The 19,120-nt window shown below is 53.8% G+C and overlaps 1 protein-coding gene across 1 annotated transcript; it reads right to left on the bottom strand.

Annotated features, from left to right (window-relative positions):
- Positions 1-488: 488 nt before the first annotated feature.
- RLIG1 (RNA 5'-phosphate and 3'-OH ligase 1) lies at positions 489-18,800 on the bottom strand (the record flags this gene model as incomplete). The annotated part of the gene is made up of 6 exons (XM_061578974.1): positions 489-508; positions 5,057-5,162; positions 6,576-7,000; positions 8,549-9,142; positions 10,797-10,913; positions 18,647-18,800. Coding segments are annotated over 6 exons (1,416 nt in total), but the record flags the coding sequence as incomplete, so codon positions are not given.
- Between the last annotated feature and the right edge of the window lie 320 nt (positions 18,801-19,120).

The raw sequence follows: 19,120 nt of genomic DNA, 5'->3' as shown, positions 1-19,120 counted from the left end.
CGAGTTGGTCATGATGCTGCCACCTGGTCTGGAGTAATTGGAAGGCATGGGCCAGATCAGCTCAATAACAACGGCAGGAGGCTGCTAGATTTTTGTGCAGCCCATGGGCTTGTAATTACCAACACGCTGTTCCGGCATCGGCGCATCCACACAACATCTTGGATGCATGCCGGGTCCAAGCAAGAACATCTGCTGGACTATTTAGTGATGGAACAGCGGATGCGGGCCCATGTCCTTGACACCAGGACCTACCCTGGAGTTGATCTGCCCACTGACCATCAACTTGTCATCTGTAATATGCGCCTGCCATTCTTCCACTCCGGTGGTGGGTGTACACCCAGGACCCCATTCAAACCCTTAGTGGCATGGTGTCAGCTAGCTGATGAAAGTTGCAAGCGAGAATTTCATCATCGCTTGCAGCTGGGGTTGGCATCGTCCCCCACTCCTCCTGATGTCGAGGGGAAATGGGCGAGGTTTAGGACTGCGGCTCATGCAGCAGTAATGGCTGCTTTGGGTACACGGTCCAGACCTCCCCAGAAACCCTGGCTGACAGAGGTGTTCAAGCTGGCTGAGAAAAAGCGACAGGCCCACTCTCATCGGCTACAGCATCCCACGTCAGAGAATGAGGAGGTTTACCGCAGCCTTCGCTCGGAGGTTCAGAGAGCCATAAGGCGCTGCAAGAATGGTTGGTGGTCACGGGTTGCTGAGGAGATGGAGTTTGCCTCAGTGGCCCGCGATCACAAATCGCTCTTTAACTCCATAAAAAAAGTAACCTTCAGCGCCACACCTATTACCATCATTAGAGGAAAAAACGGTGATCCAATCTCTGACCCCCAGGAACAGGTTTGCAGATTTTCTGAGCATTTCTGAGGTCCTGGGGGAGGGGAAATCCCTCAGCCAGGAAAACAACGTGGCACAAAGTGGGGATGACCCTGCTGAGGCTGCGGTGCCTCAAATATTGGAGGAGGAAGTCACCCCCTGTGAGTGGCTGGCTGAGGTGCCATCTGTTGAGGAAGTACTGAGGGCGATCCAGAGTCTGAGACCAGGAAAGGCACCGGGCAGAGATGATCTCCCAAGCGAAATGCTGAGGGTGGCGTTTGTGCACAGACTGCCCTACATGACATCATAGCAACAGTCTGGAACACTGGACGGGTTCCGTGTCTGTGTTTTGTCTCACTCTCAAATTTAGTTCTACCTGGTGATGGTTGCTTGTGTTGCAATCGAAACGTCGTATTCTATTATTTAATTTAATTTCTTTCTACGTGACTTCACCGAAAGAACCAAAGAGTATTTGTTTTACAGTGTTACATCCACATGTACAACATTTTTTGTCAGCTACGAGTGTAACAACGCTTCCTTCTTTGTTGAACCGTAGCACATTCCATCACACTCACCACATGGGCATTTAAATACAGTGCGTTGTTGTCATTCGACTCACGACCCGCTCGACTTTATGAATCATTCGACTCACGAACAATTCGACTTACAGGAACGGGTTTCAGGAACGACTTCGGTTTGTAAGCCGATGACCGTCCGTAACTCAGTCTCACTGTAAGTCACTCTGTGGGTCTCCACACCAAGACAACAAGTCCTAGACCACATCAACACCTATTAGCACGGCTGGCTACGTACGGTGCGAGAGAAGTTCAACATACACGGTGATTACGGGATGTTATCTCCCTCGCCTGGTATGCAGGAGGTCGTGGGCTCGATCTCAACCCTGACACCTGCTGCTGTTTATTTGGAGTTTGCGTGTCTCTCTCCCCGTGGTCGCGTGGATGTCTCCAAGTCTCTGGTTTTTTTTTATCCACATTTAGAATCGACGTCAACGCGTTCAGAGTTATTCGACGGCTGCGATGAATTTCCCCACGCGACGACGATGATGATGACTTCGTTTGAACTCTCAATTGTGATAGCCAGGGTCGCGTCTGAATAAAGAGCTACACTATACACTGTACACTACTATAACTACACTATACACTACTATAACTACACTATACACTATTATAACTACACTATACACTACACTATAATTGTAAATGTTGTAATGGGTTTGCTCTCCAACCATACAACTGGTTAGTACTGAACGAGTAACGAATTGGCCACGTTTTGTTTGTGACAACCCCCTTACTGATTGGATATGGCGGGTGGTGGTGGCGGGTTTAACGACACATTTATACTGGTAGGAACGAAGTGAACCAGCCAACAATAGATTATATCGTCCGTCCGTCCGATTAGGTGTAGCAACATCGCCCCCTACTGCAAACACTTGGCAGGACCCTACAAAAACCTTTAGACTCAGTGAGGCGTTCCTGGCTAAACAAGTGTAACATTTCCTTATAATTCCCTGAGATAGCTTTTAATTAAAACATTTTAATTCCCTGAGATAGCCTTTAATTAAAACATTTAAATAATTTTTTTAACTCACAGCGGCCTAAAGCCTAGAACTAGGCCTCAAACTCTCCCTTCGTATCGTACCCCCGCGTGTGCGAAAGGGAGTTCATGTTTAACAATGTTACATTCCCTGATGTTTTTAAATAGAAACATTTACATTTAAAGCTTTTACATTAATAATTAAAACATTTAAATTCTAAATTAACTCACAGCGGCCTAAAGCCTACAGCTAGGCCTAAAGCCTAGAACTAGGCCTCAAACGCTCCCTTCGTATCATCCGATTCGGTGTAGCAACATCGCCCCCTACTGCAAACACTTGGCAGGACCCTACACAAACCTTTACACTCAGTGAGGCTTTCCTGGCTAAACAAGTGTAATAATACATTATGTTTATATTCTTTGGTTATTCGTTCCTACCAGCCCACCCCGCAGGGACTTGTTATTTACGTGATCTCTAACACAAAAACCTCGACAGGGACTCCTCCACTTACATTCGAATTACGAACTTTTAGAGATACGAACAAACCTGTCCGTTATGTCCAGTTGCTTGTTCGGAACGAGAGTCGTAGCTTCAACTGCTGCACAATAGATGGCGGTGGCATCTACATCTGCAGAACGTTAAGAACCAGTGGCATCTACATCTGCAGAACGTGAAGAACCAGTGGCATCTACATCTGCAGAACGTGAAGAACCAGTGGCATCTACATCTACAGAACGTGAAGAACTAGTGGCATCTACATCTGCAGAACGTGAAGAACCAGTGGCATCTACATCTGCAGAACGTGAAGAACCAGTGGCATCTACATCTGCAGAACGTGAAGAACCAGTGGCATCTACATCTACAGAACGTGAAGAACTAGTGGCATCTACATCTGCAGAACGTGAAGAACCAGTGGCATCTACATCTGCAGAACGTGAAGAACCAGTGGCATCTACATCTGCAGAACGTGAAGAACCAGTGGCATCTACATCTGCAGAACGTGAAGAACTAGTGGCATCTACATCTACAGAACGTGAAGAACCAGTGTCATCTACATCTGCAGAACGTGAAGACCCAGTGTCATCTACATCTGCAGAACGTTAAGAACCAGTTGCATCTACATCTGCAGAACATGAAGAACCAGTGGCATCTGCATCTGCAGAACGTAAAGACCCAGTGGCATCTACATCTACAGAACGTGAAGACTCAGTGTCATCTACATCTGCAGAACATGAAGAACCAGTGTCATCTGCATCTGCAGAACGTCAAGACCCAGTGTCATCTACATCTGCAGAACGTGAAGACCCAGTGTCATCTACATCTGCAGAACATTAAGAACCAGTGTCATCTACATCTGCAGAACATGAAGACCCAGTGGCATCTACATCTGCAGAACGTGAAGAACCAGTGGCATCTACATCTGCAGAACATGAAGAACCAGTGTCATCTACATCTGCAGAACATGAAGAACCAGTGGCATCTACATCTCCACTTGTCCGCCATCGTTGTCAACGCGTGCCTGGAATCTTCTCCAGGTGGTCTAGAGCCAGCAGGCGGCAGGTTTTGCTCGTGGCGTTGTTGCAAATCCTCAACTTCTTTATGAAGCACTCTTGCATTTCACTTCGACGATTCATCGCCGCGACGAATCCCATTCACGGCGACGATGGCGACGGACGACCAACGCCGGAGGTGCAAATCCAGATTGAGACAATATCACGGGACATGTTTCGCGTGGATGTTGACCCTGCGGCGAACTTCTTTCGAAGCCACCGTACGTAGCCCGACAGCGTTAATGGGAGGTGTGGGGGGGGACAAAAAACTCAACACATCAACAACAAACACAACAAGCAGTTTGTGAATCTAGACGATGATTTAAAAGTGCAGTAAAGCTCCCCGTGTGGGCTTCCTGGTATTGGAATATAGAGATCCACAGAGACCCACAGAGACCCACAGAGACCCACAGAGACCCACAGAGACCCTCAGAGACCCACAGAGACCCACAGAGACCCACAGAGACCCACAGAGACTCACAGAGACTCACAGAGACTCACAGAGACCCACAGAGACCCAGAGAGACCCACGCTCACATGTACGTATGTTGAACTTCGTTGGCACCGTACGTAGCCCAACCGAGCTAATCGGAGGTGCGGTGTGGGGGAGGGAAGGACAACGCAACAACAAACACAACAACAACAAATACAACAACAACAAACACAACAACAAACACAACAACAAGCAGCAGCAGCAGCGAAAGCGACGACTCTTCAATCCCGCCGACTGAACTCCCTCGCCAAGTGCACGGCACTCGCCGTGACACGGAGAGTCGTAGCAGCACCTCCCCCCCATCCCCCCCCTCCCCCCTCCACCTCTGCGTGTCAACGGGCGGCCCGCGGAAGCGGACATCACAGAGCTACCTCCGAGATCTGGGCAGCTCTGTGGGTAGGTCTGTGGGCAGCTCTGTGGGTAAGTCTGTGGGTAGTTCTGTGGGCAGCTCTGTGGGCAGCAGGTGCCTCAGGCTGGGCAGCGTGACGCCGCTGTGCCGAGCGATCTCCCAGAACCGGCAGCGGTCCCCCTCCTCCCCCCTGACCCCCCGCCGCCCCCCTTCCCCGCCACCACCACCACCGCCATCGCCACAACTACCGCCGCCACCACCGCCGCCGCCACCACCACCACCACCGCCACCGCCGGTGGTCTCGGGGCGGCACGCCTGGACATGGACGAGCACCGGGCGAGCGCAGAGGAGCGGCGACTCCAGCGGCCAGCGCAGGCCCAGGTGGTGCCGGTGGACCTGCACGGAGACACGGAGACACGGGGACACTGAGACACTGAGACACGGGGACACGGAGACACTGAGACACTGAGACACTGAGACACTGAGACACTGAGACACGGAGACACGGAGACACGGGGACACGGGGACACTGAGACACTGAGACACTGAGACACGGAGACACGGAGACACGGGGACACGGGGACACTGAGACACGGGGACATGGAGACACGGGGACACGGGGACACTGAGACACTGAGACACGGGGACACGGAGACACGGGGACACGGAGACACTGAGACACGGGGACACGGAGACACGGAGACACTGAGACACGGAGACACGGAGACACTGAGACACGGAGACACGGAGACACGGAGACACTGAGACAGAGAGACACGGAGACACTGAGACACGGGGACACGGAGACACGGAGACACGGGGACACGGAGACACTGAGACACGGGGACACGGAGACACGGAGTTACGGAGACAACAACACAGCGACAGAGTGATGACACAGTGACGACACAGTGATACGGTGGCACAGAGACGACGCAGCGACGGAGCTTGCTTGACGTGATGGCAGCAGAGGCGGTTGCGGGCTCGGGTTTGGCGCGGTGTAGAAAAGATAAACCGGCCTCCTCCCATGTCTGTCCGACGTCCATGCGACGTCCATGGGACGTCCATGGCACGTCCATGGCAAGCAGGAGGTCGTGGGTTCGATCCCGACCCTGACGATGCCTGCTGCTGCTGCTGTATATTTGGAGTCTGCGTGTCTCTCTCTCTCATCACGGTGGCTAGGAGATGTTAACTACCTCGACTTGTACGGGGTATGTCGTGGGTTTGATCCCGACGCCTGCTATATATTTTGGAGTTTGCGTGTCTATCTCTCATCATCATCACGGTGGCTAGGAGATATGTTCACTACCTCGTCTGGTATACAGGAGGTCGTGGGTTCGATCCCGACCCTGACGATGCCTGCTGCTGCTGTATATTTGGAGTTTGCGTGTTTCTCTCTCTGTGGTCGCGTGGATTTTTCTCCGGGTCTTCCGCAATTTCCCCCAGACAATTCGCATCGACAATCACCGACGCGTTTAGAGTACGTGGCTGCTGCTACAGGTTTCCACACGATGTTGACGATGATCAGCGGCAACGTCATTTGAGATGTAATTCGCGATATCCAGGTCGCTTCTCACAGAGCCACGTAGCCCGGCGGGGCCTTACCTGCTAACTACATACAACTAGATTTCGATTTAAAGCTTTCGTGACTGCAGGGATTCATATTCTCGGTTCTTTTGGTAAAGTCACGATTTATTATTTCCCTTCTACGTGACTTTACCGAAAGAACCAAGAATATAACATAAAACTCGTCTGTAGCTTGTAGGTGAGGATGTGCCAGTGAACGTCCACTAACGCTCAGCCGCTCACCTTGAAGAGTCGGCCGTCTGGAGTGATCCACACGACGCCCTCCACCGCTCCGTCGGGGGCCGCTCCGTCTGGGGCCTCTACATTTGGGGCCTTTCCATTTGGGGCCTCTACATCTGGGGCCTTTCCATTTGGGGCCTCTACATCTGGGGCCTCTCCATTTGGGGCCTCTACATCTGGGGCCTTTCCATTTGGGGCCTCTACATCTGGGGCCTCTCCGTCGGGGGCCTTTCCATTTGGGGCCTTTCTATTTGGGGCCTCTACATCTGGGGCCTCTCCGTCGGGGGCCTTTCCATTTGGGGCCGCTATGTCCGTGGCCCCGCCGAGCCAGCGTGCGACGTCCGCCAGCGTCACGGCGGGTGGCCGCCTCAGCGGCAGGCCGCCGTGCGGCACCAGCAGGTGCAGGGGGTGCCGGGAGCTGCCCAGACCTGCGGGGGGGGGGGGGGGGGGGCGAAACGTCGGACGTCGTGATGACACGACGCTACGGCGGCGGGGTATCCTGCACAAAGACAAAGATCCCCCCTGGTGTAGCCTCAACGGACTGTTGGGGCAAGTGCCGTTAGCGAGTAGCCGCAGCTATGAAGGCTACCGGCACGGTGGCACACGAGGGGGTGGGCGGCCAGCACCACGCCCGGCCGCATTTGTCTCCCCAGTGGCGATGTTTACTACTACACACCGCACTAAGTACTAATTTGGGGTTCAGTCGACCTAGGGGAGGCCCAGGACCGGTTCATAAATTCGTCACCGGTGTTGTTGGCCGTGAGCGGGAATCAAACTTGGGTCGCCGGGTTCAAAGTGCAGCGTGGCGCTAACCGCTGCACCACCACTCCCCACACCACCATCACCACGACGATCACCACCACCATCACCATCACCACTATCACCATGACGATCATCACCACCACCACCATCACCACCACCACCACTATCACCACCACCATCACCACGACAATCACCACCATCACCTCCACCAACACCATCACCACCACCATCACCTCCACCATCACCTCCACCACCACCATCACCACCACCATCACCATCACCACCACCACCATCACCCCCACCACCACTATCACCACCACCATCACCACGACAATCACCACCATCACCTCCACCACCACCTCCACCACCACCTCCACCACCACCATCACCACCACCATCACCACCACCATCACCATCACCTCCACCATCACCTCCACCACCACCATAACCACCACCATCACCACCACCATCACCATCACCACCACCACCATCACCACCACCACCACCACCACTATCACCACCACCATCACCACGACAATCACCACCATCACCTCCACCACCACCATCACCACCACCATCACCACCACCATCACCACCACCACCATCACCACCACCACCATCACCACCACCATCACCACCACCATCACCACCACCACCATCATCACCACCACCATCACCACCACCATCACCACCACCATCACCACCACCACCACCATCACCACCACCACCATCACCACCACCACCATCACCACCACCACCATCACTACCACCACCACCTCCACCACCACCTCCACCACCACCATCACCACCACCACCATCACCACCACCATCACCACCACCACCATCATCACCACCACCATCACCACCACCATCACCACCACCATCACCACCACCATCACCACCACCACCATCACCACCATCACCATCACCACCACCACCATCACTACCACCACCACCTCCACCAACACCTCCACCAACACCATCACCACCACCATCACCACCATCACCACCACCACCATCACTACCACCACCACCTCCACCACCACCTCCACCAACACCATCACCACCACCATCACCATCACCACCACCACCACCATCACCTCCACCACCATCATCACCACCATCACCACCACCATCACCACCACCACCTCCATCACCACCATCACCACCACCACCACGATCACCACCACCTCCACCGGCAGAGTCTCTCTCACCGTAGGGGTTGCCGTTGACGTGCGTGCCGATGAGCTCCAGCGATTGGCCGGCGAGCTCGGAGAGGGGCAGCGCCGCGAGGACCAGCAGCTCCTCATTGGCCGACTGCTGCTGCTGCTGCTCCTCATTGGCCGACTGCTGCTGCTGATTGGCCGACTGCTGCTGCTGCTCCTGATTGGACGACTGCAGCTCCTGATTGGCCGACTGCTGCTGCTGCTCCTGATTGGACGTCTGCTGCTGCTGATTGGCCGACTGCTGCTGCTGCTCCTGATTGGACGACTGCTGCTGCTGATTGGCCGACTGCTGCTGCTGCTCCTGATTGGACGACTGCTGCTGCTGATTGGCCGACTGCTGCTGCTGCTCCTCATTGGCCGACTGCAGCTCCTGATTGGCCGGCTGCTGCTGCTGCTCCTCATTGGCCGACTGCAGCTCCTGATTGGCCGGCTGCTGCTGCTGCTCCTGATTGGACGACTGCTGCTGCTGCTGTTGCCGGCGAGGCGGCGCTCCGTGCAGCACGAGGGCGCGTTGGCACCGCTGGCAGAGCGCCGCGTTGTGCCAGCGGTGCTGGGAGCTCGCCACGTCCACCGGCACCCACCCTGAAGGACGGCACAGGGGTGGGGGGGGGGGGGGGTCACGTGCCACCACAGACGACCCCCGCACCAACGACCACTCAGCACAGGTGACCCCCCCCCACGACCTGATTGGTTCAGCACGACGCTGGCACGTGGAGCCGTCGCAAGCCGCTGGCTCGTTCCCCACGTGGCACCACGCTCTGCACGGGGGTCGCATTCCTGGACTCCCATTAGGTGCCGTGAGCACAAGCAACGTTGGCCACGAAAACAAATGAAAATAACCCGAACAAACGTCGACTGCAACCCAACAAAAACTTGTGCAAACATTTATCAGGAAAAGACAAACACATTTGAAAATTCTCAAGTGCTTCTCTGCACGTGCATCGCATTTCCTCTTGTCAGACGCAGTGGCGAACAAGTGAAGAGCGTCGTGAGAGAGACGCCGCTGCATTTGCTCTCAGCGCAGCTGCAGACTGACGGGGTACACACCGTGGGTCCGATCCCGACCCTGACGACGCCTGCTGCTGCTGCTGTATATTTGGAGTTTGCGTGTCTCTCATCATCATAATCACGGTGGCTAGATGTTGACTACCTCGCCTGGTATACAGGAGGTCGTGGGTCCGATCCCGACCCTGACGCCTGCTGCTGTATATTTGTAGTTTGCGTGTCTCTCTGTTTCATCATCACAGTGGCTAGGAGATGTTAACTACCTCGCCTGGTATACAGGAGGTCGTGGGTCCGATCCCGACCCTGACGCCTGCTGCTGCTGTATATTTGGAGTTTGCGTGTCTCTCTGTTTCATCATCACAGTGGCTAGGAGATGTTAACTACCTCACCTGGTCTACAGGAGGTCGTGGGTTCGATCCCGACCCTGACGCCTGCTGCTGCTGTATATTTGGAGTCTGCGTCTCTCTCTCTCTCATCATCATCACGGTGTCTCTCTCTCTCTCCGTGGTCGCGTGGATTTTTCTCCGGGCCCTCCGGTTTTCCTCCTCCGCGTTTGGAATCGACGTCACCACGTGTTCAGATTATTTGGTTTCTGCTCGAAATGTCCACGGGGCGACGATGACGACCCACTTCGTTGAGCGGCTTTCGTTTGCGTGGCCAGGTGGCGACTGACAAAGGAGCTACGTAGCTCAGCGGGGCCTTGCCTGCTCAGATGTAGAATCATAATAAGAATAGTCGTGTGTCGTTGTTAGCTCAGTGAATCGCTTCCCACGCAAACATCACGCGGGAGGAGCCAGCAGCCGCTACTGGCGCCAGGGGGTGGGGCGCGGGTGACCTCACCCAGCCCTCACCCTCACCCAGCCCTCACCCAGCCCACACCCAGCCCACACCCTCACCCAGCCCACCTCACCCAGCCCACACCCAGCCCTCACCCTCACCCAGCCCACACCCTCACCCAGCCCACACCCAGCCCACACCCAGCCCACCTCACCCAGCCCACACCCAGCCCTCACCCTCACCCAGCCCACACCCTCACCCAGCCCACACCCTCACCCAGCCCACACCCAGCCCACACCCTCACCCAGCCCACACCCTCACCCAGCCCTCACCCAGCCAACACCCTCACCCAGCCCTCACCCACACCCAGCCCTCACCCAGCCCACACCCAGCCCACACCCTCACCCAGCCCACACCCTCACCCAGCCCTCACCCAGCCCTCACCCAGCCCTACCCAGGAGGTGCCCGTTCCCGTCGGGTGTTGCTCTCCCCTGCGAGTCGGTGGCGCCCGGCGCCGGCACCCACGAGTCCGGCACCGCCCGCAGGTCTCGCTCCACACACCAGCGGAACGCTGCCAGCGGGGGGGGCAAGGAGGAAGCACGGGGGGAGCAATCAGGAAGCAATCAAAAAGCATGGGGGAAGCACGGGGGGAGCATGGGGGGAGCGTGAGGAAGCATGGGGGGGGAGGAAGCATGGGGGGGGAGCAATCAGGAAGCAATCAAAAAGCATGGGGGAAGCACGGGGGGAGCGTGGGGGGAGCGTGAGGAAGCATGGGGGGGGAGGAAGCATGGGGGGGAGCAATCAGGAAGCAATCAAAAAGCATGGGGGAAGCACGGGGGGAGCGTGGGGGGAGCGTGAGGAAGCATGGGGGGGGAGGAAGCATGGGGGGGAGCAATCAGGAAGCAATCAAAAAGCATGGGGGAAGCACGGGGGTGAGCCGTGAGGAAGCATGGGGGAAGCATTGAGGAAGCATGGGGGTGAGCAATCAGGAAGCGGTGGGGGAGCAATGAAGAAGCGTGGGGGAAGCACGGGGGGAGCCGTGAGGAAGCGTGGAAAGTGAGCAGGCAGTGTATGGAAGATCAGGCAGTGGGAAGCAAGGGGAGATAACATTACATAACGTGCTTTTTTATATATCGATATAAAAGCTTTTAAAAATAACCATTTATCTACACGTACTTCATTAGTTTATCTAGAAATATAAAAGGGAAATTTGTGAATATGTGTGTGTCTGTTCAAGACTGTACACCATGCACAAAGTATAAAAATAAAATTTAGTATTTTGGGGGGGGGGGGTGAGTCCGCTGACGTCACGCGGTGAGCCTGCTGACGTCACTCAGTGTCTGATGACGTCACTCAGTGAGTCTGGTGACGTCACTCAGTGTGCCTGGTGACGTCACGCGGTGAGTCTGGTGACGTCACTCAGTGAGTCTGGTGACGTCACGCGGTGAGTCTGGTGACGTCACGCGGTGAGTCTGGTGACGTCACTCGGTGAGTCTGGTGACGTCACGCGGTGAGTCTGGTGACGTCACGCGGTGAGTCTGGTGACGTCACGCGGTGAGTCTGGTGACGTCACGCGGTGAGTCTGGTGACGTCACGCGGTGAGTCTGGTGACGTCACGCGGTGAGTCTGGTGACGTCACGCGGTGAGTCTGGTGACGTCACGCGGTGAGTCTGGTGACGTCACTCGGTGAGTCTGGTGACGTCAAGCGGTGAGTCTGGTGACGTCACTCAGTGAGTCTGGTGATGTCACGCGGTGAGTCTGGTGACGTCACGCGGTGAGTCTGGTGACGTCACGCGGTGAGTCTGGTGACGTCACGCGGTGAGTCTGGTGACGTCACTCGGTGAGTCTGGTGACGTCACGCGGTGAGTCTGGTGACGTCACGCGGTGAGTCTGGTGACGTCACGCGGTGAGTCTGGTGACGTCACGCCGGTGAGTCTGGTGACGTCACGCGGTGAGTCTGGTGACGTCACGCGGTGAGTCTGGTGACGTCACTCGGTGAGTCTGGTGACGTCACGCGGTGAGTCTGGTGACGTCACGCGGTGAGTCTGGTGACGTCACGCGGTGAGTCTGGTGACGTCACTCGGTGAGTCTGGTGACGTCACGCGGTGAGTCTGGTGACGTCACGCGGTGAGCCTGGTGACGTCACGCGGTGAGCCTGGTGACGTCACGCGGTGAGCCTGGTGACGTCACGCGGTGAGCCTGGTGACGTCACGCGGTGAGCCTGGTGACGTCACTCGGTGAGTCTGGTGACGTCACGCGGTGAGTCTGGTGACGTCACGCGGTGAGTCTGGTGACGTCACGCGGTGAGTCTGGTGACGTCACGCGGTGAGTCTGGTGACGTCACGCGGTGAGTCTGGTGACGTCACGCGGTGAGTCTGGTGACGTCACGCGGTGAGCCTGCTGACGTCACTCAGTGTCTGATGACGTCACTCAGTGTGCCTGGTGACGTCACGCGATGCGCCTGGTGACGTCACGCACCCCCCCCCCCACCCTCCGCGTAGGCCGTGTGTCAATGCAAGGCAAGACTCCAAGTCCCGGGCGAGGCCGCTGTAGTGTGGAGCGAGTCTGACGCGAGTGAATGTGACTGTGAGTCTGAGTCTGTGAGTCTGTGAGTCTGAGACTGTGAGTCTGAGACTGAGTCTGAGTCTGTGACTGCGAGTCTGAGACTGTGAGTCTGTGAGTCTGAGTCTGTGAGTCTGAGTCTGTGAGTCTGAGACTGAGTGAGTCTGAGACTGTGAGTCTGAGCCTGAGACTGTGAGTCTGGGACTAAGACTGTGAGTCTGAGTCTGGGACTAAGACTGTGAGTCTGAGTCTGAGACTGTGAGTCTGGGACTAAGACTGTGAATCTGAGTCTGGGACTAAGACTGTGAGTCTGAGTCTGAGACTGTGAGTCTGAGTCTGAGACTGTGAGTCTGAGTCTCCGAGTCTGAGACTGTGAGATGTGAGTTTGTGAGTCTGTGAGTCTGAGATTGTGAGTCTGAGACTGTGAGTCTGTGAGTTTGTGAGTCTGTGAGTCTGAGACTGTGAGTCTGTGAGTCTGTGAGACTATGAGTCTGAGACTGTGAGACTGTGAGTTTGTGAGTCTGTGAGTCTGAGACTGTGAGTCTGAGACTGTGAGTCTGTGAGTTTGTGAGACTATGAGTCTGAGACTGTGAGTCTGTGAGTTTGTGAGTCTGTGAGTCTGAGACTGTGAGTCTGTGAGTCTGTGAGACTATGAGTCTGAGACTGTGAGTCTGTGAGTTTGTGAGTCTGTGAGTCTGAGACTGTGAGTCTGTGAGTTTGTGAGACTATGAGTCTGAGACTGTGAGACTGTGAGTTTGTGAGTCTGTGAGTCTGAGACTGTGAGTCTGTGAGTCTGTGAGACTATGAGTCTGAGACTGTGAGTCTGTGAGTTTGTGAGTCTGTCAGTCTGAGACTGTGAGTCTGTGAGTTTGTGAGTCTGTCAGTCTGAGACTGTGAGACTGAGACTGTGAGTCTGTGAGTTTGTGAGTCTGTGAGTCTGAGACTGTGAGTCTGAGATTGTGAGACTGTGAGTTTGTGAGTCTGTCAGTCTGAGACTGTGAGACTGTGAGTTTGTGAGTCTGTGAGTCTGAGACTGTGAGTCTGAGACTGAGTCTGAGACTGTGAGTCTGTGAGTCTGTGAGACTGAGTCTGTGAGTCTGAGACTGTGAGACTGTGAGTATGTGAGTCTGTGAGTCTGAGACTGTGAGTCTGTGAGTTTGTGAGTCTGTGAGTCTGAGACTGTGAGTCTGAGACTGTGAGTCTGTGAGTCTGTGAGTCTGAGACTGTGAGTCTGAGACTGAGTCTGAGACTGTGAGACTGTGAGTATGTGAGTCTGTGAGTCTGAGACTGTGAGACTGTGAGTTTGTGAGTCTGTGAGTCTGAGACTGTGAGTCTGAGACTGAGTCTGAGACTGTGAGTCTGTGAGACTGAGTCTGTGAGTCTGAGACTGTGAGACTGTGAGTATGTGAGTCTGTGAGTCTGAGACTGTGAGTCTGTGAGTTTGTGAGTCTGTGAGTCTGAGACTGTGAGACTGAGACTGTGAGTCTGTGAGTTTGTGAGTCTGTGAGTCTGAGACTGTGAGTCTGAGACTGTGAGTCTGTGAGTTTGTGAGTCTGTGAGTCTGAGACTGTGAGTCTGTGAGTCTGTGAGACTATGAGTCTGAGACTGTGAGACTGTGAGTTTGTGAGTCTGTGAGTCTGAGACTGTGAGTCTGAGACTGTGAGACTGTGAGTCTGTGAGACTGTGAGTCTGAGACTGTGAGTCTGAGACTGAGTCTGAGTCTGTGAGACTGAGTCTGAGACTGTGAGTCTGTGAGTCTGAGACTGTGAGTCTGTGAGACTGAGGCTGAGACTGTGAGACTGAGTCTGGGACTGAGTCTGTGAGTCTGAGTCTGTGACTGTGAGACTGAGACTGAGTCTGAGTCTGTGAGTCTGAGACTGTGAGTCTGAGACTGTGAGTCTGAGTCTGGGACTGAGTCTGAGTCTGTGAGTCTGTGACTGTGAGTCTGAGATTGTGAGACTGTGAGTTTGTGAGTCTGTGAGTCTGAGACTGTGAGACTGTGAGTTTGTGAGTCTGTGAGACTGAGTCTGTGAGTCTGAGACTGTGAGACTGTGAGTATGTGAGTCTGTGAGTCTGTGACTGTGAGTCTGTGACTGTGAGTCTGAGATTGTGAGACTGTGAGTTTGTGAGTCTGTGAGACTGAGTCTGTGAGTCTGAGACTGTGAGACTGTGAGTATGTGAGTCTGTGAGCCTGAGACTGTGAGTCTGTGAGTTTGTGAGTCTGTGAGTCTGAGACTGTGAGACTGTGAGTCTGTGAGTTTGCGAGTCTGTGAGTCTGTGACTGTGAGTCTGAGACTGTGAGTTTGTGAGTCTGTGAGTCTGTGACTGTGAGTCTGAGACTGTGAGTCTGTGAGTCTGTGAGTCTGTGACTGTGAGTCTGAGACTGTGAGTTTGTGAGTCTGTGAGTCTGTGACTGTGAGTCTGAGACTGTGAGTCTGTGAGTCTGTGAGTCTGAGACTGTGAGACTGTGAGTTTGTGAGTCTGTGAGTCTGTGAGTCTGAGACTGTGAGACTGTGAGTTTGTGAGTCTGTGAGTCTGTGAGTCTGAGACTGTGAGACTGTGAGTCTGTGAGTCTGTGAGTCTGAGACTGTGAGACTGTGAGTTTGTGAGTCTGTGAGTCTGTGAGTCTGAGACTGTGAGACTGTGAGTCTGTGAGTTTGCGAGTCTGTGAGTCTGAGACTGTGAGTCTGTGAGTCTGTGAGACTATGAGTCTGAGTCTGTGAGTCTGAGACTGTGAGTCTGTGAGTCTGTGAGTCTGTGAGTCTGTGACTGTGAGTCTGAGACTGTGAGTTTGCGAGTCTGTGAGTCTGTGACTGTGAGTCTGAGACTGTGAGTCTGTGAGTCTGAGTCTGTGAGTCTGAGTCTGTGAGTCTGAGACTGAGTGAGTCTGAGACTGTGAGTCTGAGCCTGAGACTGTGAGTCTGGGACTAAGACTGTGAGTCTGAGTCTGGGACTAAGACTGTGAGTCTGAGTCTGAGACTGTGAGTCTGGGACTAAGACTGTGAATCTGAGTCTGGGACTAAGACTGTGAGTCTGAGTCTGAGACTGTGAGTCTGAGTCTGAGACTGTGAGTCTGAGTCTCCGAGTCTGAGACTGTGAGATGTGAGTTTGTGAGTCTGTGAGTCTGAGACTGTGAGTCTGAGACTGTGAGTCTGTGAGTTTGTGAGTCTGTGAGTCTGAGACTGTGAGTCTGTGAGTCTGTGAGACTATGAGTCTGAGACTGTGAGACTGTGAGTTTGTGAGTCTGTGAGTCTGAGACTGTGAGTCTGAGACTGTGAGTCTGTGAGTTTGTGAGACTATGAGTCTGAGACTGTGAGACTGTGAGTTTGTGAGTCTGTGAGTCTGAGACTGTGAGTCTGAGACTGTGAGTCTGTGAGTTTGTGAGTCTGTGAGTCTGAGACTGTGAGACTGTGAGTTTGTGAGTCTGAGACTGTGAGTCTGTGAGTTTGTGAGTCTGTCAGTCTGAGACTGTGAGTCTGTGAGTTTGTGAGTCTGTCAGTCTGAGACTGTGAGACTGTGAGTTTGTGAGTTTGTGAGTCTGTGAGTCTGAGACTGTGAGTCTGAGACTGTGAGACTGTGAGTCTGTGAGTCTGTGAGTCTGAGACTGTGAGTCTGTGAGTCTGTGAGACTATGAGTCTGAGACTGTGAGACTGTGAGTTTGTGAGTCTGTGAGTCTGAGACTGTGAGTCTGAGACTGTGAGTCTGTGAGTTTGTGAGACTATGAGTCTGAGACTGTGAGACTGTGAGTTTGTGAGTCTGTGAGTCTGAGACTGTGAGTCTGTGAGTCTGTGAGACTATGAGTCTGAGACTGTGAGACTGTGAGTTTGTGAGTCTGTGAGTCTGAGACTGTGAGTCTGAGACTGTGAGTCTGTGAGTTTGTGAGACTATGAGTCTGAGACTGTGAGACTGTGAGTTTGTGAGTCTGTGAGTCTGAGACTGTGAGTCTGAGACTGTGAGACTGTGAGTTTGTGAGTCTGAGACTGTGAGTCTGTGAGTTTGTGAGTCTGTCAGTCTGAGACTGTGAGACTGTGAGTTTGTGAGTTTGTGAGTCTGTGAGTCTGAGACTGTGAGTCTGAGACTGTGAGACTGTGAGTCTGTGAGTCTGTGAGTCTGAGACTGTGAGTCTGTGAGTTTGTGAGTCTGTGAGTCTGAGACTGTGAGTCTGAGATTGTGAGACTGTGAGTTTGTGAGTCTGTGAGTCTGAGACTGTGAGTCTGAGACTGAGTCTGAGACTGTGAGTCTGTGAGTCTGTGAGACTGAGTCTGTGAGTCTGAGACTGTGAGTATGTGAGTCTGTGAGTCTGAGACTGTGAGTCTGTGAGTTTGTGAGTCTGTGAGTCTGAGACTGTGAGACTGAGACTGTGAGTCTGTGAGTTTGTGAGTCTGTGAGTCTGAGACTGTGAGTCTGAGACTGTGAGTCTGTGAGTTTGTGAGTCTGTGAGTCTGAGACTGTGAGTCTGTGAGTCTGTGAGACTATGAGTCTGAGACTGTGAGACTGTGAGTTTGTGAGTCTGTGAGTCTGAGACTGTGAGTCTGAGACTGTGAGACTGTGAGTCTGTGAGACTGTGAGTCTGAGACTGTGAGTCTGAGACTGAGTCTGAGTCTGTGAGACTGAGTCTGAGACTGTGAGTCTGTGAGTCTGAGACTGTGAGTCTGTGAGACTGAGGCTGAGACTGTGAGTCTGTGAGTCTGAGACTGTGAGTCTGTGAGACTGAGTCTGGGACTGAGTCTGTGAGTCTGAGTCTGTGACTGTGAGACTGAGACTGAGTCTGAGTCTGTGAGTCTGTGAGTCTGAGACTGTGAGTCTGATGAGACTGTGAGTCTGAGTCTGGGACTGAGTCTGAGTCTGTGAGTCTGTGACTGTGAGTTTGTGAGTCTGTGAGTCTGTGACTGTGAGTCTGAGACTGTGAGTCTGAGTCTGTGAGTCTGTGACTGTGAGTCTGAGACTGTGAGTCTGAGATTGTGAGACTGTGAGTTTGTGAGTCTGTGAGTCTGAGACTGTGAGTCTGTGAGTTTGTGAGTCTGTGAGTCTGAGACTGTGAGACTGTGAGTTTGTGAGTCTGTGAGACTGAGTCTGTGAGTCTGAGACTGTGAGACTGTGAGTATGTGAGTCTGTGAGTCTGAGACTGTGAGTCTGTGAGTTTGTGAGTCTGTGAGTCTGAGACTGTGAGACTGTGAGTTTGTGAGTCTGTGAGTCTGTGAGTCTGAGACTGTGAGACTGTGAGTCTGTGAGTTTGCGAGTCTGTGAGTCTGTGACTGTGAGTCTGAGACTGTGAGTTTGTGAGTCTGTGAGTCTGTGACTGTGAGTCTGAGACTGTGAGTCTGTGAGTCTGTGAGTCTGTGACTGTGAGTCTGAGACTGTGAGTTTGCGAGTCTGTGAGTCTGTGACTGTGAGTCTGAGACTGTGAGTCTGTGAGTCTGTGAGTCTGTGACTGTGAGTCTGAGACTGTGAGTTTGCGAGTCTGTGAGTCTGTGACTGTGAGTCTGAGACTGTGAGTCTGTGAGTCTGTGAGTCTGTGACTGTGAGTCTGAGACTGTGAGTTTGCGAGTCTGTGAGTCTGTGACTGTGAGTCTGAGACTGTGAGTTTGTGAGTCTGTGAGTCTGAGTCTGGGACTGAGTCTGAGTCTGTGAGTGTGAGTCTGTGAGTCTGAGACTGTGAGTCTGAGTCTGGGACTGAGTCTGAGTCTGGGACTGAGTCTGAGTCTGAGACTGTGAGTCTGAGACTGTGAGTCTGAGTCTGACCCGCCTCCTTCTTGGCCGCTCGGTGGGCAGCGAAGCGCCGGGCGGCTCCTCGGTTGGGCTTCCTGTCCAGCCGGGCCCACAGGCACGCCAGCCCTGCCACACACACACAGACACACACACAGACACACACACACAGACACACACACACACACAGACACACACAGACACACACAGTGGTGAGCCCACAGGCACGCCAGCCCTGCCACACAGACACAGACACACAGACACACAGACACACACACAGACACACAGACACACACACAGATACACACAGACACACAGACACACACACAGACACACAGACACACACACAGACACACACACAGACACACACAGACACACACAGACACACACACACAGACACACACACACACAGTGGTGAGCCCACAGGCACGCCAGCCCTGCCACACACACACACACACAGACACACACACACAGACAAAGGTCCCCCGTGTAGCCTCGGCACACTGCGGG

The sequence above is a fragment of the Lethenteron reissneri genome, chromosome 68 (genome assembly GCF_015708825.2).
Source record: "Lethenteron reissneri isolate LAM-NWPU_2019-01 chromosome 68, ASM1570882v1, whole genome shotgun sequence".
Taxonomy (NCBI): Eukaryota; Metazoa; Chordata; class Hyperoartia; order Petromyzontiformes; family Petromyzontidae; genus Lethenteron; species Lethenteron reissneri.
The sequence above is the reverse complement of the archived record's forward strand: the minus strand, read 5'-3'. Positions and strand labels throughout refer to the sequence as shown.